This window comes from Pelophylax lessonae (assembly GCF_965119305.1).
Source record: "Pelophylax lessonae genome assembly, chromosome: 8".
Taxonomy (NCBI): domain Eukaryota; kingdom Metazoa; phylum Chordata; class Amphibia; order Anura; family Ranidae; genus Pelophylax; species Pelophylax lessonae.
Window position 1 is genome coordinate 224596197 of NC_138775.1, and position 19064 is coordinate 224615260.

General features: G+C 43.3%; 1 protein-coding gene across 1 annotated transcript in view; it reads left to right on the forward strand.

Moving 5' to 3' along the window:
- LOC309561659 (uncharacterized protein) overlaps nucleotides 1–19064 on the forward strand; it is a gene marked incomplete at both ends in the record, with an annotated part of 129981 nt that overhangs the window by 62009 nt on the left and 48908 nt on the right. The window contains one exon of the mRNA XM_082265652.1: nucleotides 2–2749. Coding sequence (XP_082121778.1) covers nucleotides 2–2749 — 2748 coding nt within the window. The remainder of the gene's footprint in view (nucleotide 1; nucleotides 2750–19064) is intronic.

The following is a 19064-nucleotide window of genomic DNA, read 5'->3' on the forward strand; positions in this document are numbered from 1 at the left end:
GAATCACCAAGTGATGAAGAAGAGAAGACACTGGATCCAAACAAACCAAATGATGGACGAAAGCCAATAAGAAAACACGAAAAACCTGGAAGCAAAAAGCCAACTGGAAAAGACCAAAGACCAGATGAAGATTTACCAAGTGATGAAGAGGAGGACCCACTGGATGCACACAAACCAAATAATGGACTAAGGCCTAATAGAAAACCTGAAAGACCTGGTAGAAAAATTCCACACAACCAAAATCAACCCTCAGATGGACGCACACCAACAGATCCAGACAAAAAACCTGTCACTAGACATCTAAACGGAAAAGACCAAAGACCAGGTGAAGAATCACCAAGTGATGAAGAGGAGCACCCACTGAATCTAAACAAACCAACTGATGGGCGAAAGCCAATGAGAAAACCCCAAAAACCTGAAACGAAAAAGCCAACTGGTAAAGGCCAAAATCCAGGGGAAGAATCACCAAGTGATGAAGAGGAGGACCCACTGAATCCAGGCAAACTAAATGATGGACGTAGGCCAATTAGAAAACCTGGAACAAAACTACCACAACTTCAAAATCAACCCTCAAATGGACGCAAACCAACTGATGCAGACAAAAATCCTGGCACTAGACTTCCAACCAGAAAAGTCAAAAGACCTGATGAAGAATCACAAAGTGATGAAGAGGAGGAGCCTATGGATCCAAGCAAACCAAATGTTGGGCAAAGGCCATCTAAAAAACCTCAAAGAACTGGTACTAAGCCACCAGTAAGTGATGATCTAAATCCCGATGAAAAGCCTGGTATTAGGCAGCCAGCTGAAAAAAATAAACACCAAATAGAGCCTGAGCAAGTTTTGAAAAGGATCAATCAATGGATCCAAGCCAAACAACTCTTACATCGAACACCATCAGGTAAACCCAAAAGACCTGGTCCTGAGCAAACTTTAGGTGATGATCAAACACCTGATGACATCTTGCCATCTGGTATTAAACATACACAAGATACATATCAACCTTTAGATGGACGCAGACCACCTTATCCAAACAGGAAACCTGGTACGAGACAGCCAAGCAGAAAGGACCAAAGACCAGTTGAAGACTCACCAAGTAATGAAGAGGAGCTGCCACTGGTTCCAAACACATCAACAGATGAGTTATGGGCAATTGGTAAACCCCAAAGATTTAGTAATAATAATAAGCAACCTGTAGATGGTGGCCCAAGACCTAAGAAAAAGTTGCTGCCTCATTTAAAAGCGTTATATGACTTAAATAAACTTACAGGTAGAAGCAAACCAAAAGATTCAAACAGAACAGAAGGTCAGACAAAGATTGGTCAAATGCTGAAGATAATAAATGACTGGATCCAAACCAATCCACTTAATGGACAAAGGCAAACAAGTGAACCCGAAAGTCCTAGTACAAAGCATTCTCTAGGTGATGATGAAGATGTTCTGCCTGTTGCCAAACAGCCACATTATCCAAATCAGCCCTCAGGTAAACACACACCAACTTATCCAAAATCTAAACCTAGACAGCTTATCAAAAAGATTAAAGACCTGATAAAAATTAACCAAATTTTAAAGTTGATCAGACACTTGATCCAACTTGATACTCAACTTAAGAGGCAAAGTCCAACTGACAAACCAAAAAAACCTAGCTCTAAGTCACCTGTAAGTGATGATCCAAGACATGATGAAAAGTTGCCATCTAGTGGAAGACAGCCACATGATGTAAATCAACCATCAGATGGACACAAACCAAATAATCCAAAGGAAAGTCTTGATACTATGCATTCAACCAGAAAGGATCTAACTGAGGAGGAGGAGCAGCAACTGGATCCAAATCATCCAACTAATGGGCAAAGGCCAACTGATAACCCTAAAAGTCTGGGTATCAGACAACCTGTAGGTGTAGATAAAAAACAAGATACAAAGTTTCTGTCTAGTGCCAAACAGCCACAGGATTCCAGACAGCTCTCAGATGATCAAATATCAGGTGATCAAATCAATTATCCTGATATTAAACTGCCAACTGGAGAAAATCAAAGACTAAATAGAGAGCCAAGTGATGAAGAGGAGCAGCCACAGGATAAAAAAAAAACTGGAAAAGACCAAGGACCAGATGAATACTTGCCAAGTGATAAAAAGGAGGAGACGCTGGATCCAAACAAACAAACTGATGGACAAAGGCCAACTGGGAAACCTCAAAGAACTGGTACTAAGCAATCTGATGAAAAGTTTTGGCTGGGAGAAAATCAACAACAAAATCCAAATCAACCCTCACCTGGAAGCAAACCAACTGATTCAAACAAAAGACCTGGTACTAAACAGCCAACTGGAAAAGATCGTAGACCATTTAAAGACTTACCAAATAACGAAGAAGAGCAGCCACTGGATCCAAACAAACCAACTGACCAGCATTGGCAAACCAGTAAACCCCAGAGGCCTGGTACTAAGCAACCTATTGGCGATGATTTAGGTCCAGATAAAAATTGGCAGCCTGATGCAAAACAGCTACATTACCCAAATGAACCAATAGATGAACAAAAGAAAAATGATGTAAACCATCAACTTGGTAATAGACAGCCATCAATCGAAGGCACAAGAGCAGATGAGGACAGACCAGCCATTACAAAACCGCTCCTGGATGCAAGTCAAACTTCTGATGTACGCAAACCAAATGGTATAAACCAAAGTCCTGATCAAAACTTGCTGGGTGGTGCAAAGCCTTCTTCCTCACCAGAAAGTGAATTAACATACACTGGTAAATACAGCATGCTTTTTACCTCTAAAATTAAATATGCATGACTTTAAATGTTTCCTAATCAATAAAGCAAAACTCCAGGTATGATCTTTATTGCATACTTACATTGGTCCAGTTTGTAAGTATGCAGATCTCACATCAGAGAACCGCTAGTTGACACTACTACAATGATTGCTGGCTCTGTGCTGCCGCCATTTACAGACCACCTTGTATTTTTTTTCAATAAATACAAGGTGTTTTCTGATTGGGTGAAGACAATGGGGGAGGTGGTGACATCCTTGTAAGCTAAAATCAGACCACATAGGTATTTTTTATTTTATTTATCTTTTTGCTAATGTAAATAATATTCTTATATTTTATATTTTTTGTGTTTTATTTTCACTTTTAATAAGTGTGTAACACGGCCCAAGTAGGAACTGCTGAGTATGGATCTATCTTTGGTCTCCCTCTGATTATCCTGTTGCCAGATACTGGGTATTTTCATATGCTGCAAGGTGCACACACACACACTTTTGCTCGTTGTCTTCAATGACCAGTCTAGGGAATAGTTTTTATTGTTTTATTTGGAGAACTTGGATAGGAGAAGGAATTCATGGGATACTCCAAATTCAACTATGTACAGGTGAGGGCAACTCTAACTTGGCCTCACTTTACTGGAGCTGAATAGCAGATCCTCTGCTGAACCATACAGCAATTGCATGGGAAGAATAAGTTCTTTGCTTGTGTTAGCAGCAGACTCAGTGAACTCTGTATCTTCAGGACACTAGCCAGAGTCCCCTTTAGCTTACACCCAGCCTGCTGACTTTCTAGCACCCAGAGGGTGATTTCAACAGCAACAGTCTCTAGGATCCCTGTGGGAAGTCTGTACTCACAAGGCCCTTGTCTGCAGGTCACTTTCTTCCATAGCAACAGATGAGATCAATGGACATTCTCCCTCAGTTAGCCCTCAAAAGAGTCCTGGGTTTCAGCACCTCTGAATATGGCCCTCAGGTTGTCCTCCTGAGGCCGCATGACAGCCTGCGCTGGGGAGAGGCAGCAGCCCCCTTCCCCACCTGGACTCCTTTCTCCAGTTGAATACCAGGAACCACATGTACACCTCAGAAATAGGTACAGTCACCCAGCATGCACCAGTACCCCCCCCCCCCCCCAGCGCCTATTGGCCAGGGCTGTACAGATATCCCTTGCTCTAATCTGCATGGTTTCCTCCCACTGTCCAATAAACTGCACTACTAGTGAATCAGTGTGAAACATCAAGCCAGGAAGAGCAGCATCAGAGCACACTAGGAAGGACCTATCTAGGAATCACAGCTCTCAGCTAAGCAGACAGCTCCTGGATTTACCTAGTTGTCTCCCTCTTAAGCAGAGAAAAAAAAAACTATATAGACCTACCTAGCACCTACCTAGGAGGGTGCTACATGTGTTTTTAAGAATTTGTTTCCTATACTTATTTAAGGCTAAGGTATTATGCAGTGCTTTGCAAAGTTTATAGAATCAATATCATAAGTAACTATCTGTGAAGGATCTTATAATATTAAGTTCTTACCAGAACTATGCATACTCTTGGAGCAGTTTAGTCTAGAAAGAGACCGGAAATCTAGACAAACAGCACATAAACACAATTACAAATTCAAACACTGTATGGTAAAAATAGGATTAAAGATTGATTTGAAGCAACTGTGCCACTGTAACAGAGCAAAGCTGTAAACACGTATAAAGGGCTAGCATCTATACTGTACATGCCAACACATGCCTACAGCAACTTTATTTTTCTTTGGTATACCTGAATGCTTGGTCACTCTGACTGGGCCACTCAGATCAGTCCCACACTTTTATATAGTGTAAAAACTTGCCAGCTCCCTCCTACTGCCCCATTATTATGTGGTGCCTAACTTTCCAATAGAAATGGGTGGGATGCAGGAAATGGCAGAAAGATTAAGTACTAAATAGAAATACTTAAAGTGGACTCCAGGCACAAAGCATTCATGTAAATATATCCCTCACTAGCCACAAAGCCAAAAAATGGAGTTTGTGTTCACCAAATGTCTTTGTAAACCCAGACTCAAGGTAAAATCTCGGTTTGAAAATGACATAACTGTGATGTACAGTGCCTTGAAAAGGTATTTATACCCCTTGAAATGTTCCACATTTTGTCATGTTACAACCAAAAACGTAAATGTGATTTATTGGGATTTTACTGTATATGATAGACCAACACAAAGTTGCAAGTAATTATGAAGTGGAAGGAAATTGATAAATGGTTTTCAAAATGTTTTACAAATAAATGTTTTACACTGAAAAGTGTGTAGTGCATTTGTATTCAGCCCCCCTGAGTCAATACTTTGTAGAACCATCTTTCGCTGCAATTACAGCTGCAAGTCTTTTTGGGTATGTCTGTATCAGCTTTGCCCATCTAGAAAGTAAAATTTTTGCCCATTCTTCTTTGCAAAATAGTTCAAGCTCTGTCAAATTGGATGGATAGTGTCTATGAACAGCAATTTTCAAGTCTTGCCACAGATTCTCAATTGGATTTAGGTCTGAACTTTGACTAGGCCATTCTAACACATGAATAATTTTTAATGGTGTGTTCAGGGTGAAGTGCAGTGTTAGTTTTCCACCACACAGTGTTTTGCTTTTAGGCCAAAATTTTCAATTTTGGTCTCATCTGACCAGAGCACCTTCTTCCACATGTTTGCTGTGTCCCCCACATGGCTTCTCGCAAACTGCAAACAGGACTTCTTATGGCTTTCTTTCAACAATGGCTTTCTTCTTGCCACTCTTTCATAAAGGACAGATTTGTGGAGTGTATGACTAAAAGTTGTCTAGTAGACAGATTTTCCCACCTGAGCTCTGGATCTCTGCAGCTCCTCCAGAGTTACCATGGGCCTCTCGGCAGCTTCTCTGATTAATGCTCTCCTTGCCTGCCCGGTCAGTTTAGGTGGACGGCCGTGTCTTGATAGGTTTGCAGTTGTGCCATACTCTTTCCATGTTTGGATGATGGATTGAAAAGTACTCCATGAGGTGTTCAAAGCTTGGGATATTTTTTTAAAACCTAACCCTGCTTTAAACATCTCTACATTGTTATTTCTGACCTGTCTGATGCTGTTTGTTCACTAAGGTTCTCTAACAAAACTCTGAGGGCTTCACAAAACAGCTGTATTTATAGTGAGTATAAATTACACACAGGTGGGCTCTTTTTACTAATTAGGTGACTTCTGAAGGCAATTGGTTCCACTAGATTTGAGTTAGGGGTATCAGAGTAAAGGGTGCCGAATACAAATGCACGCCACACTTTTCAGATATTTATTTGTAAAAAATGTTGAAAACCATTTATCATTTTCCTTTCACTATCTGCCACTTTGTGTTGGTCTATCACATAAAGTCCCAATAAAATAAATTTATGTTTTTGGTTGTATCATGACAAAATGTGGAAAGTTTCAAGGGGTATGAATACTTTTTCTAGGCACTGTACATAGCCTGTGCAGAGAGCAGAGCCAAGCCACTACAGGTTGCATGCAGAAGCTACGGGGGGGGGGTGGATACAAGACCAGCCACCCTGCACAGAGGCAGAGTTTGTACCCAGTGTTTGGTGACCATTATGGATCTAGAATCCAAACCATATTGAAATCAATGAGAGTGTAATGCCTAATGTCTAAAAGCCGGTATTAATGAAGAAAGAGCATGAGGTGTAGGCACTGACCTGTGGGACATGTACCAAAGGAAAAAAATATTTGTAAAGCTGTAGTTTTACAGGCATTTGGCAATTTTACACAGAGGCCATTTTGGAGCAGCTCAAAGGGCAACATAAAATGCTTGGGGGAATGTTTTAAAGCTGTACGTAGAATTACACAAATGTATTACTCTCAGGTAGGGTTGAGCGAACACCTAGATGTCCGTGTTCGACGGGTTCGGCCGAACTTTAAAAAAAAGTCCGGGTCCGTGTCCCGGACTTTTACCGAACTTTTCCCGGACACCGAACCCCATTGAAGTCAATGGGGACCCGAACTTTAAGGCACTAAAATGGCTCTAAAACACCAAAGGAAAGGGCTAGAGTGCTGCAAATGGCAGCAAAACGTAATTAAGAGCATGGCAAGTGCTCTGCAAACAAATGTGGATAGGGAAATAACTTAAAACAACAAAAAAAAACAGAAAAATAAAACAATGTTCTTCTTCATCTCTGAAGGACGAGGCCCATATGGAGTAGGAGGGAGGTTGAGGTGGTGGTGGATGTGGCGGTGACTAGACATATGCCGGTTTTCGGTAATTCGATATATCGCGGTATTGCATAGCCACGGTATTGTTATTGTGGCATTTTTAAAATACCGAGTTTCTCTGTCAAGTCTGCCTGACTTGTGAATTGATACATTTCAGTGAGCTGGATGACTCATTCACTCACTCAGCTAACACCTTTCAGCATTAAGTCTCCTAACTATAAACAAAAATGATTACATTTGTATCTTTTCCTTCCCTCTGCCAGGGAGAAAGGAAGTTTAACCTCTTAAAGACTGGATCTTTTTCTGACACTTGCTGCTTGCAAGTTAAAATCAGTTTTTTTTTTGCTAGAAAAGTACTTAGAACCCCCAAACATTTTATATATTTTTTTAGCAGAGACCCTACAGAATAAAATGGCGATTGTTGTAATATTTTATGTCACACTGTATTTGCGCAGCAGTCTTTCAAACGCAATGATTAGACTTTAATGAATAAAAAAAAAAAAAAAAACGTAACAGTAAAGTTATCCCAATTTTTTTTTTTTTTTGTTACACAGAGAATCGTGAGAGAATCGTGATCTTTATTCCAAGCTAAAAAATCGTGATTCTCATTTTGGCCAGAATCGTGCAGCTCTAATAAATATATATATACACACACACACGCCTAGCAGCCCACATTACATTATTATATAGCCATCAAGCAGTGTCTGGCCTACCTGGTGATGACTGGTCCTGGCGCTCTGATCCGATGGCCTGGTCTTTAAAGGGGCAAATCCTTGCGATCCAGAAGTGGTTAAACCTGCAGGAGGACCGGTGTTTTTATCTATTAATGACTTTACTATTGCTTTAGGCCTGGTTCACATGTATGCGGGTTGGTGGTTCACATGTATGCGGGTTGGCGGTTCACATGTATGCGGGTTGGCGGCCCACATTTGCACAGGCATAGCAGCCCATTGATTTGAACGGGCTGCTATGCCCTCATTTTCCGCAGAAAAAAGGTGCATGCAGCATTTTTTTTAAATTCAGTGGCCTTGAAATCCATCCTGCTTTTGCACCATGCGACTAACCTGCAGTTCCTGCTCTGGCAAGCTTTCTGCATTTTTTGTATACGTGGGCACGGCATTTAAAAATAAACAGTTTGCGTGTGCAGCAACGGCAGGTAAGTCGCATGGTGCAAAAGAAGGATGGATTTCATGGCCACTGCATTTTTTTAAATTCTGCATGCACCTTTTTTCAGCTGAAAACGCAGGCATAGCAGCTCAAGCCCATTCACATCAATGGGCTGCTATGCCTGTGCAAATGTGGGCCCCCAACCCGCATACATGTGAACCAGGCCTAAAGCAATAGTAAAGTCATTAATAGATAAAAACACCGGTCCTCCTGCAGGTTTAACCAATTAATGACTTTACTATTGCTTTAGGCCTGGTTCACATGTATGCGGGTTGGGGGCCCACATTTGCACAGGCATAGCAGCCCATTGATGTGAATGGGCTTGAGCTGCTATGCCTGCGTTTTCAGCTGAAAAAAGGTGCATGCAGAATTTAAAAAAATGCAGTGGCCATGAAATCCATCCTTCTTTTGCACCATGCGACTTACCTGCCGTTGCTGCACACGCAAACTGTTTATTTTTAAATGCCGTGCCCACGTATACAAAAAATGCAGAAAGCTTGCCAGAGCAGGAACTGCAGGTTAGTCGCATGGTGCAAAAGCAGGATGGATTTCAAGGCCACTGAATTTTAAAAAAATGCTGCATGCACCTTTTTTCTGCGGAAAATGAGGGCATAGCAGCCCATTCAAATCAATGGGCTGCTATGCCTGTGCAAATGTGAACCACCAACCCGCATACATGTGAACCAGGCCTAAAGCAATAGTAAAGTAATTTATAAACAACACCTCCTTCAGGTTTAACCACTTCTTGACCACAAGGATTTGCCCTCTTAATGACCAGGCCATCGGATCGGAGCCGAGCGCCAGAACCAGTTATCACCAGTTAGGCCAGACACTGCTTGATGACCTATTTTAGGCCTGGTTCACAGAGTCTGTACTGACTGACTATATAATAATGTGCATAAGTGAACCAAAGCCCCTAAATTCAGCAATGAAATTGAAGTGAGGTGGAAATTTAATAATTTAAATTTAATAATAGAATACCGTGATAATACCGTATACCGTGGCAAAACCTTAATCAATTAATCGCAGCATGAAAATCTGATACCGTCACAAGCCTAGCGGTGACATAGGCGTGCGCACAGGGTGTGCTGGGTGTGCCTGGGCACACCCTAATCACCTAGGGCACATAGCATTGCCAGTGAGGAGATGGGAAAGATCTCCCTGGGACCTGCTCTGCTCTATTTCTCCTTGCCTACAGGTACATGGCCCCGATACATTACTCTCCCTGCTGGCAAACACATGCATGTGTATTTCAACTTTGGGGTGCACACCTTAATGCAATAGGCTGCGCACACCTATGGGCGGTGTAGGTGGAAGCGGCGGTGGAGGAGGACCAGGGCCGGATTAACAGCATCATGGGCTTGGTGCTGAGGATTTTGAAGGGCCTTAAGGGCCGTGCCTTGCCATGCACCCAGAGGAGGAAGGGTGCAGCCATGCATGCCTAATTCAACATGGGATGCTGTCTCTGAAGCCCATAAACACATCCATGCATCGCCAACTGTCCCTCCTTGTCCGGCCTTCACGCTGTGTGGGGAGGTTCTGAGGGTGCTGCCTGGGGAAGCGAGCATAGAAGCCAGACTTCTGTGTTTACAAGTGACAGAAGAGCGGTAACAGTGAATATGGCCAACCCGGGGCCTATATAAAAGGTAGGGGCCTGGAGCTGCAGCTCCAATAGCCCCTACATTAATCTGGCCCTGAGGAGGAGGACGAGGTAGCCAACACTGCTTCTTTTCAAAAATTTTAAATGAGGGTACACCCCAAAAGAGTGAGAAAGAGCAAAAATGGAACAATGGGTGGGTAAGGTCGGTATCCATTGCTATTCTGCATAAGGTACGGAAAAGTCCCGTGGGATCCATGCCTGGTTCATTTTAATGAACGTGAGCTTGTCCACATTGTCTCTGGACAGGCGGCTGCGCTTGTCTGTTATAACGCCCCCAGCCGTGCTAAATACCCGTTCAGATAATACACTGGCTGCAGGGCACGCCAGCACCTCCAAGGCGTAAAGGGCAAGCTCAAGCCATGTGCCCAATTTGGAGACCCAGAAGTTGAAGGGGGCAGACCCGTCATTCACTACATGTAGGCGTGTGCACACATACTGCTCCACCATGTTGGTAAAATGCTGCCTCCTGCTAAGACGTTCCATCTGAGCTGCTGGTGCTGCTGTTTGTTGTGGCGTGCTGACAAAGCTTTTCCACATTTCGGCCATGCTAACCCTGCCTTCTGAGGTGCTGGCGGTGCCCTGGTTGCGTTGGCGACCTCCTCCTCCTCCTCCTCTGCCTTGTGCTTCCACTGTGGCCCCGCTGTCAGATGGGAATGCCAGCAGCATGGCGTCTACCAGCGTGCGCTTGTACTCGCGCATCTTGCGATCGCGCTCCAGTGAGTGAATTAAGGACGGTACGTTGTCCTTGTAACGGGGATCCAGCAGCGTGGCCACCCAGTAATCAGCACAAGTTAGAATGTGGGCAACTCGGCGGTCGTTGTGGAGACACTGCAGCATGTAATCGCTCATGTGTGCCAGGCTGCCCAGAGGCAACGAAAGGCTGTCCTCTGTGGGAGGTGTATCGTCCGTGTCCTCTGTATCCCCCCAGCCACGCACCAGTGATGGCCATGAGCTGGCCTGGGTGCCACCCTGCTGTGAACATGGTTCCATCTCCTCCTCCAGCTCCTCCTCCTCCTCATCCTCCTCATCCTCCAGAACTGTGCCCCTGCTGGACAATTGCGTCCCTGGCGTTTGCGTGTGCAGGAACCCACCCTCGGAGCCCCTTGCGAATGACTGCCCTGAAAGCCTTGGAAATGTTACCTCTTCATCCTCCTCCTCCTCCTCATCCTGTGCCACATCCTCTTCCATCATCGCCCGAATTGTTTTTTCAAGGAGGCATGGAAGTGGGATAGTTAAGCTGAGAACGGCGTCATTGCCACTGGCCATGTTGGTGGAGTACTCAAAACAGCGCAACAAGGCACACAGGTCTCGCATGGAGGCCCAGTTAAATTAAATAGCGGAATAGAAAATATGATCCAAAAAAAGTGTATGTATATCACACGTACACAACCACACTGGGCCCCAATTACTATTGTTTGTACCCCTAAAAGGCTAGATGAGGAGTAGGGGGAGTATGGAACAGGCAGCACCCTCAAACCTTCAGAAGTATGAGATGAACCCCAACAACTTGGAAAGGTGGATCTCTCTCACACGTACCGACACAGACTATCCCGCAATTCAATTGATCCTCAAAGGTTTTTATTGAATAGCGGAATAGGAAATATGATCAAAAAAAGTGTATGTATCTCGCACGTACACAACCACACTAGGCCCCAATTACTATTGTTTGTACCCCTAAAAGGCTAGATGAGGAGTAGGGGGGGTATGGAACAGGCAGCACCCTCAAACCTTCAGAAGTATGAGATGAACCCCAACAACTTGGAAAGGTGGATCTCTCTCACACGTACCGACACAGACTATCCCCCAATTTAACTGATCCCCAAAGGTTTTTGATTAAATAGCGGAATAGAAAATATGATCCAAAAAAAGTGTATGTATATCACACGTACACAACCACACTAGGCCCCAATTACTATTGTTTGTACCCCTAAAAGGCTAGATGAGGAGTAGGGGGGGTATGGAACAGGCAGCACCCTCAAACCTTCAGAAGTATGAGATGAACCCCAACAACTTGGAAAGGTGGATCTCTCTCACACGTACCGACACAGACTATCCCCCAATTTAACTGATCCCCAAAGGTTTTTGATTAAATAGCGGAATAGAAAATATGATCCCAAAAAAGTGTATGTATATCACACGTACACAACCACACTGGGCCCCAATTACTATTGTTTGTACCCCTAAAAGGCTAGATGAGGAGTAGGGGGAGTATGGAACAGGCAGCACCCTCAAACCTTCAGAAGTATGAGATGAACCCCAACAACTTGGAAAGGTGGATCTCTCTCACACGTACCGACACAGACTATCCCGCAATTCAATTGATCCTCAAAGGTTTTTATTGAATAGCGGAGTAGGAAATATGATCAAAAAAAGTGTATGTATCTCGCACGTACACAACCACACTAGGCCCCAATTACTATTGTTTGTACCCCTAAAAGGCTAGATGAGGAGTAGGGGGAGTATGGAACAGGCAGCACCCTCAAACCTTCAGAAGTATGAGATGAACCCCAACAACTTGGAAAGGTGGATCTCTCTCACACGTACCAACACAGACTATCCCCCAATTTAACTGATCCCCAAAGGTTTTTGATTAAATAGCGGAATAGAAAATATGATCCAAAAAAAGTGTATGTATATCACACGTACACAACCACACTAGGCCCCAATTACTATTGTTTGTACCCCTAAAAGGCTAGATGAGGAGTAGGGGGAGTATGGAACAGGCAGCACCCTCAAACCTTCAGAAGTATGAGATGAACCCCAACAACTTGGAAAGGTGGATCTCTCTCACACGTACCGACACAGACTATCCCCCAATTTAACTGATCCCCAAAGGTTTTTGATTAAATAGCGGAATAGAAAATATGATCCAAAAAAAGTGTATGTATATCACACGTACACAACCACACTAGGCCCCAATTACTATTGTTTGTACCCCTAAAAGGCTAGATGAGGAGTAGGGGGGGTATGGAACAGGCAGCACCCTCAAACCTTCAGAAGTATGAGATGAACCCCAACAACTTGGAAAGGTGGATCTCTCTCACACGTACCAACACAGACTATCCCCCAATTTAACTGATCCCCAAAGGTTTTTGATTAAATAGCGGAATAGAAAATATGATCCCAAAAAAGTGTATGTATATCACACGTACACAACCACACTAGGCCCCAATTACTATTGTTTGTACCCCTAAAAGGCTAGGAGTAGGGGGAGTATGGAACAGGCAGCACCCTCAAACCTTCAGAAGTATGAGATGAACCCCAACAACTTGGAAAGGTGGATCTCTCTCACACGTACCAACACAGACTATCCCCCAATTTAACTGATCCCCAAAGGTTTTTGATTAAATAGCGGAATAGAAAATATGATCCAAAAAAAGTGTATGTATATCACACGTACACAACCACACTAGGCCCCAATTACTATTGTTTGTACCCCTAAAAGGCTAGGAGTAGGGGGAGTATGGAACAGGCAGCACCCTCAAACCTTCAGAAGTATGAGATGAACCCCAACAACTTGGAAAGGTGGATCTCTCTCACACGTACCAACACAGACTATCCCCCAATTTAACTGATCCCCAAAGGTTTTTGATTAAATAGCGGAATAGAAAATATGATCCCAAAAAAGTGTATGTATATCACACGTACACAACCACACTAGGCCCCAATTACTATTGTTTGTACCCCTAAAAGGCTAGGAGTAGGGGGAGTATGGAACAGGCAGCACCCTCAAACCTTCAGAAGTATGAGATGAACCCCAACAACTTGGAAAGGTGGATCTCTCTCACACGTACCAACACAGACTATCCCCCAATTTAACTGATCCCCAGAGGTTTTTGATTAAATAGCGGAATAGAAAATATGATCCCAAAAAAGTGTATGTATATCACACGTACACAACCACACTAGGCCCCAATTACTATTGTTTGTACCCCTAAAAGGCTAGGAGTAGGGGGAGTATGGAACAGGCAGCACCCTCAAACCTTCAGAAGTATGAGATGAACCTCAACAACTTGGAAAGGTGGATCTCTCTCACACGTACCAACACAGACTATCCCCCAATTTAACTGATCCCCAAAGGTTTTTGATTAAATAGCGGAATAGAAAATATGATCCCAAAAAAGTGTATGTATATCACACGTACACAACCACACTAGGCCCCAATTACTATTGTTTGTACCCCTAAAAGGCTAGGAGTAGGGGGAGTATGGAACAGGCAGCACCCTCAAACCTTCAGAAGTATGAGATGAACCCCAACAACTTGGAAAGGTGGATCTCTCTCACACGTACCAACACAGACTATCCCCCAATTTAACTGATCCCCAAAGGTTTTTGATTAAATAGCGGAATAGAAAATATGATCCCAAAAAAGTGTATGTATATCACACGTACACAACCACACTAGGCCCCAATTACTATTGTTTGTACCCCTAAAAGGCTAGATGAGGAGTAGGGGGAGTATGGAACAGGCAGCACCCTCAAACCTTCAGTATGAGATTGTGTTCACTGTACCCCACAAAGATTGAGTTCACTGCACCCCACAATGATTGTGTTCACTGCACCCCACAAAGATTGTGTTCACTGCACCTCACAAAGATTGTGTTCACTGTACCCCCCAAAGATTGTGTTCACTGCACCCCACAAAGATTCTGTTCACTGTACCCCACAAAGATTGTGTTCACTGCACCCCACAAAGATTGTGTTCACTGCACCCCAAAAAGATTGTGTTCACTGCACCCCAAAAAGGATGTTGTTCACTGCACCCCAAAAAGGATGTTGTTCACTCCACCCCAAAAAGATTGTGTTCACTGCACCCCACAAAGATTGTGTTCACTGCACCCCAAAAAGATTGTGTTCACTGCACCCCAAAAATGATTTTGTTCACTGCACCCCAAAAAGGATTTTGTTCACTGCACCCCAAAAAGGATGTTGTTCACTCCACCCCAAAAAGATTGTGTTCACTGCACCCCAAAAAGATTGTGTTCACTGCACCCCACAAAGGATTTTGTTCACTGCACCCCAAAAAGATTGTGTTCACTGCACCCCAAAAAGGATGTTGTTCACTGCACCCCAAAAAGGATTTTGTTCACTGCACCCCAAAAAGATTGTGTTCACTGCACCCCACAAAGGATTTTGTTCACTGCACCCCACAAAGATTGTGTTCACTGCACACCAAAAAGGATTGTGTTCACTGCACCCCAAAAAGATTTTGTTCACTGCACCCCAAAAAGATTGTGTTCACTGCAGCCCAAAAAGATTGTGTTCACTGCAGCCCAAAAAGATTGTGTTCACTGCAGCCCAAAAAGATTGTGTTCACTGCAGCCCAAAAAGATTGTGTTCACTGCAGCCCAAAAAGATTGTGTTCACTGCAGCTCACACACAGAAAAATGGATGTGGATCACTGACACCTGCCTATCTCCAATCCCACACCACACAGCAATATCGATTGTAGTTTGTAGAACACAGTTTCCCTAAAATTCAGCAGACTCTGTCCCTAACAGGATTGAGAAGAGATCGTAGATCAGGATTGAGTGCAGACCCCACCCCCCACACAGCAATATCGATTGTAGTTTGTAGAAGACACTGACCCTATATAATTCAGCAGACTCTATCCCTAAAATGCCTACAACTCGCCCTGCCTAAACACTCCGACCTGTCCCTCAATTCTATCCGGACACAAATGGTTTTTTCCTGCCTATCTTTCCCTAATCAGCAGCCAGCACGTTGATGTGTGCTCTGTCCCTGAATCTAAGCAGCATAATGACGCCGCTGCGGCTGCCTCGAACTTATAAAGACTTGGTCACATGCTTCAGACGGCCAATCACAGCTACTGAGACATTTGCAGGCATGGCTGGGATGGCTTAAGACACACCAGTTAAACGATTGTTGATTGGCTGTTGAAAGCCCGCCATGAAAAGAGCGCCAAAGCATGCAAAACCCGGAAATAAAACGACCGAACACGGATTTTTACCCGAACATACAGTAAAGTGTCCGTGTCCGTGTTCGGGTACAAAAAATCCAATTATTCGGTACGAACACGAATAATACAGTCCGTGTTCGCTCAACACTACTCTCAGGGACAGCATCAGCGACACAATATTCTGGTAATTCATAATACGTAATTTTTAGCAAAAAAATAATTTTGTGTAGAATTTGCAATTGTGCATTGGAAACAGAAGAGCAAATACAACTAAAAACTATTGTAAGATATACACTTTAAAACTACAAAAAAAGTTAAAGCTATTAACGTCATCTACATAAATTGCCAAACGGGGGCAAAACAAGTCACAGAGCACAGCTTGTTGTAATTTTCTTTTCAGTAATGCACTGTATTGTGTGCCAACCACAATCCACAAACTCACATTGCAGAGTTGGGGCAGTTGCTATGCCAAGCAAGAAGGACAATTCAAGTCACAATGCCATATTTCAGAGACAAAAAAATAGTTAGTTGTGCTTTCAGTGCCATTAATTGTTAATAGCACACCAAACACAGAAACAAACACACATTTTGAAATGTGAAAAAACAGACAACATATGCAGCAAAACGCACAGTAAAAAACGTGCAACCCAAAAACACGCCAAAATGTTTCATTAGCTACTTTGCCACGTAGAGGGAAGCCCATTGAAATCCACAGGCTGCTCTATGCGTGTAATGGGAAAAACAAGCCAAAAAACATGCGCTCTTACTACACTAGATGTGAATGAGGTCTGAAAGTGAAATTGGTGTGTGTACACAAGAACAGCGAGGCTCCATTCACATCTGTGCATTTCCGAAAGCACAGTAAACTGCACAGCAAATGCATGCTTTGCTGTGTGTTTCATAAAAACGCTGCAAATGCATCAAAAAGCAGGGTAAAAAAAACGCACCATGCTCCACTTTAAAAATAAAAAGTTCTGGAGTTTATTTGGGGCAATTGTTGAGGGTAGGGGAGCCCATTCAGTGAATGGGCTGCCCTATGCATAACAAGCAGAAAAAAACCTCCCCAAAAAAATATGTGTGCTGACACTCCTGGAATTTCTAGGACAGAAATGATATTATAAAATGATTCTATTTATTATGAAAAGTGAAATTCTGCCCAAAATGGTGAACTTTAGCTCTTTTGAAAAGCTACCATTGCCAAAAAACCCAAAAGTAGGTCAGCTGCAGAAGATTCTTCAGCATCACTAGCTTTTCCTAAGAGCACAGGTCATAATCTTCTTTTAAATGGAGTGTTTTTTTAGTTGTTTTCTAAGTAGAGATAAAATTGCTTCAACGTGTGAACATACAAAATATGAAATGTTTGATTTATTAAATGTTGGTGTTAAAAATGGCATCCAAATGCCATAACCGCTTGCCGACCGCCGCACAACTATTAACTGCGGCGGTCAGCCCCTCACAGGCAGAGCGACGTAGTACTACGTTGCTAGCCTGTGAGCGTCTAGGGAGCGAGCGTGCGCCCCCTGTGTAGGAATAGTGATTATACGGTTCTACTGTGTAGGACCGTTGATCACTGCTCCTACACCTCAAGCCACAGCCAATCATAGTTAGAATCACGCCCCTTGGGACACACACCACCCCTCCCTCGCAAAAAAAGTTAACCCCTTCACTGCCAGTGTAATTTTACAGTAACAGTGCATATGTATAGCACTGATTACTGTAGAAATGTCACTGGTAACCCCAAAAGTGTCAAAAATGTCAGTCAAGGGTCCGATCTGTCTGCCGCAATGTCGCAGTACCGCAATAAAAATTGCAGATCGCCGCCATTACGCGTTTAAAAAAAAACAACAAAAATGACAAAAATCTTTCCCTTTGTTAGTAAACGCGATAACTTTTGCGCAAACCAATCAAAATACGCTTTTTGCGATTTTTTTTACCAAACATATGTAGCATAAAACAAATTGGCCGAAAATGTTAAAACATTTTGATTTTTAAATTTTTTTGGGGGGGAATTTCAAAAATGTGAAAAATATTGTTATTTTTGCAAAATTGACGCTCTTTTTTTGTTTATAGCGCATGATCAAAAAATCGCACAGGTGATCAAATACCACCAAAAGAAAGCTCTGTTTGTGGGAAAAAAAGGACGTCAAATTTGTTTAGGTACAGCGTCGCACGACCGCGCAATTGTCCGTTAAAGTCACGCAGTGCCGAATCGCAAAAAAAAACCCTGGTCGGAATGGGGGTAAAATCTTCCGGGGCTTAAGTGGTTAAAGAGGAGCTCCAGACTCCCCCTAAAAAAAATAAAAAGTCAGCAGCTACAAATACTGTAGCTGTTGACTTTTAATATTAGGGTACTTACCTGTCCAGGCATCCAGTTGTGTCCTCACCCGAGCTGATTCTTCAATGGGCTATAGCAGGGATATGCAATCTGTGGCCCTCCAGATGTTGCAGAACTACAAGTCTCATGAGGCATAGCAGGACTCTGACAGCCATAAGCATGACACCCAGAGGCAGAGGCATGCTGGGATTTGCTGGAGGGCCACAGTTTGCATATCCCTGGGCTATAGGCTACTACAGGTCATGCCATCTTGACTAAGGAAAACCAACATCTTGTGGCTTCACAGTCGCAAAGCGTGGTTCACTTTGTAAATGGGCCGCAGTCTTCTGGGACCTGTGAAGTGTCAGAGAAGGCTGCGGGGAAGGAGGGAGCTGAAATTCTGTCTCACTTCACTGCGGCCAACTGAACCAGAAGTGGGAGCAGTTACTTGTCAAAATCAGGTACTCGCTGCCCCTTCTCCCTCAAAAGTTAACAAGAGTGGCAGCGGAGGGGGGTAGGAGGCAGAGAAGCAGATCTTCCCCTTTTGGGTGGAGCTTTTTACATCTAGCTATACCTAAAAAGACACTGTCATATAGCCCATACTGGGCAAAGCAAGTGTCTCTGCAAAGTCCCCTGACCTCCTTATACCCATATTAGCAATGTTCCTTCCTCCCCAGCAGCCATCAACAGAATTTGCACTCCCAGGTTTAGAGGAGCATGTGATCTTCTCCTCCCTTGTGAGGGTGTTTGGTTCTAGCATCTAATCGCTGGGCCATAGCACTGTAACATGTCCAGGAACTGTGATCATCAGGGATCTATTATTCAGGAGAGTCCAAAAGTTCACTAATATACCTTGCTTTTAAGTAAATGTATTATTTATTATTATTCATTATTACTGACATGCTTTCAAAGTTTCAGGCCTTTTATCCTGATCCTGGCTTCATTATTGAAACTAAAGTTAGTAATAAAAATTAGTTAAGTACTGTATGTGATACTTTTTTATATTTGCACTGACAGTTAAAGCATATCTATGGTCAAAATAT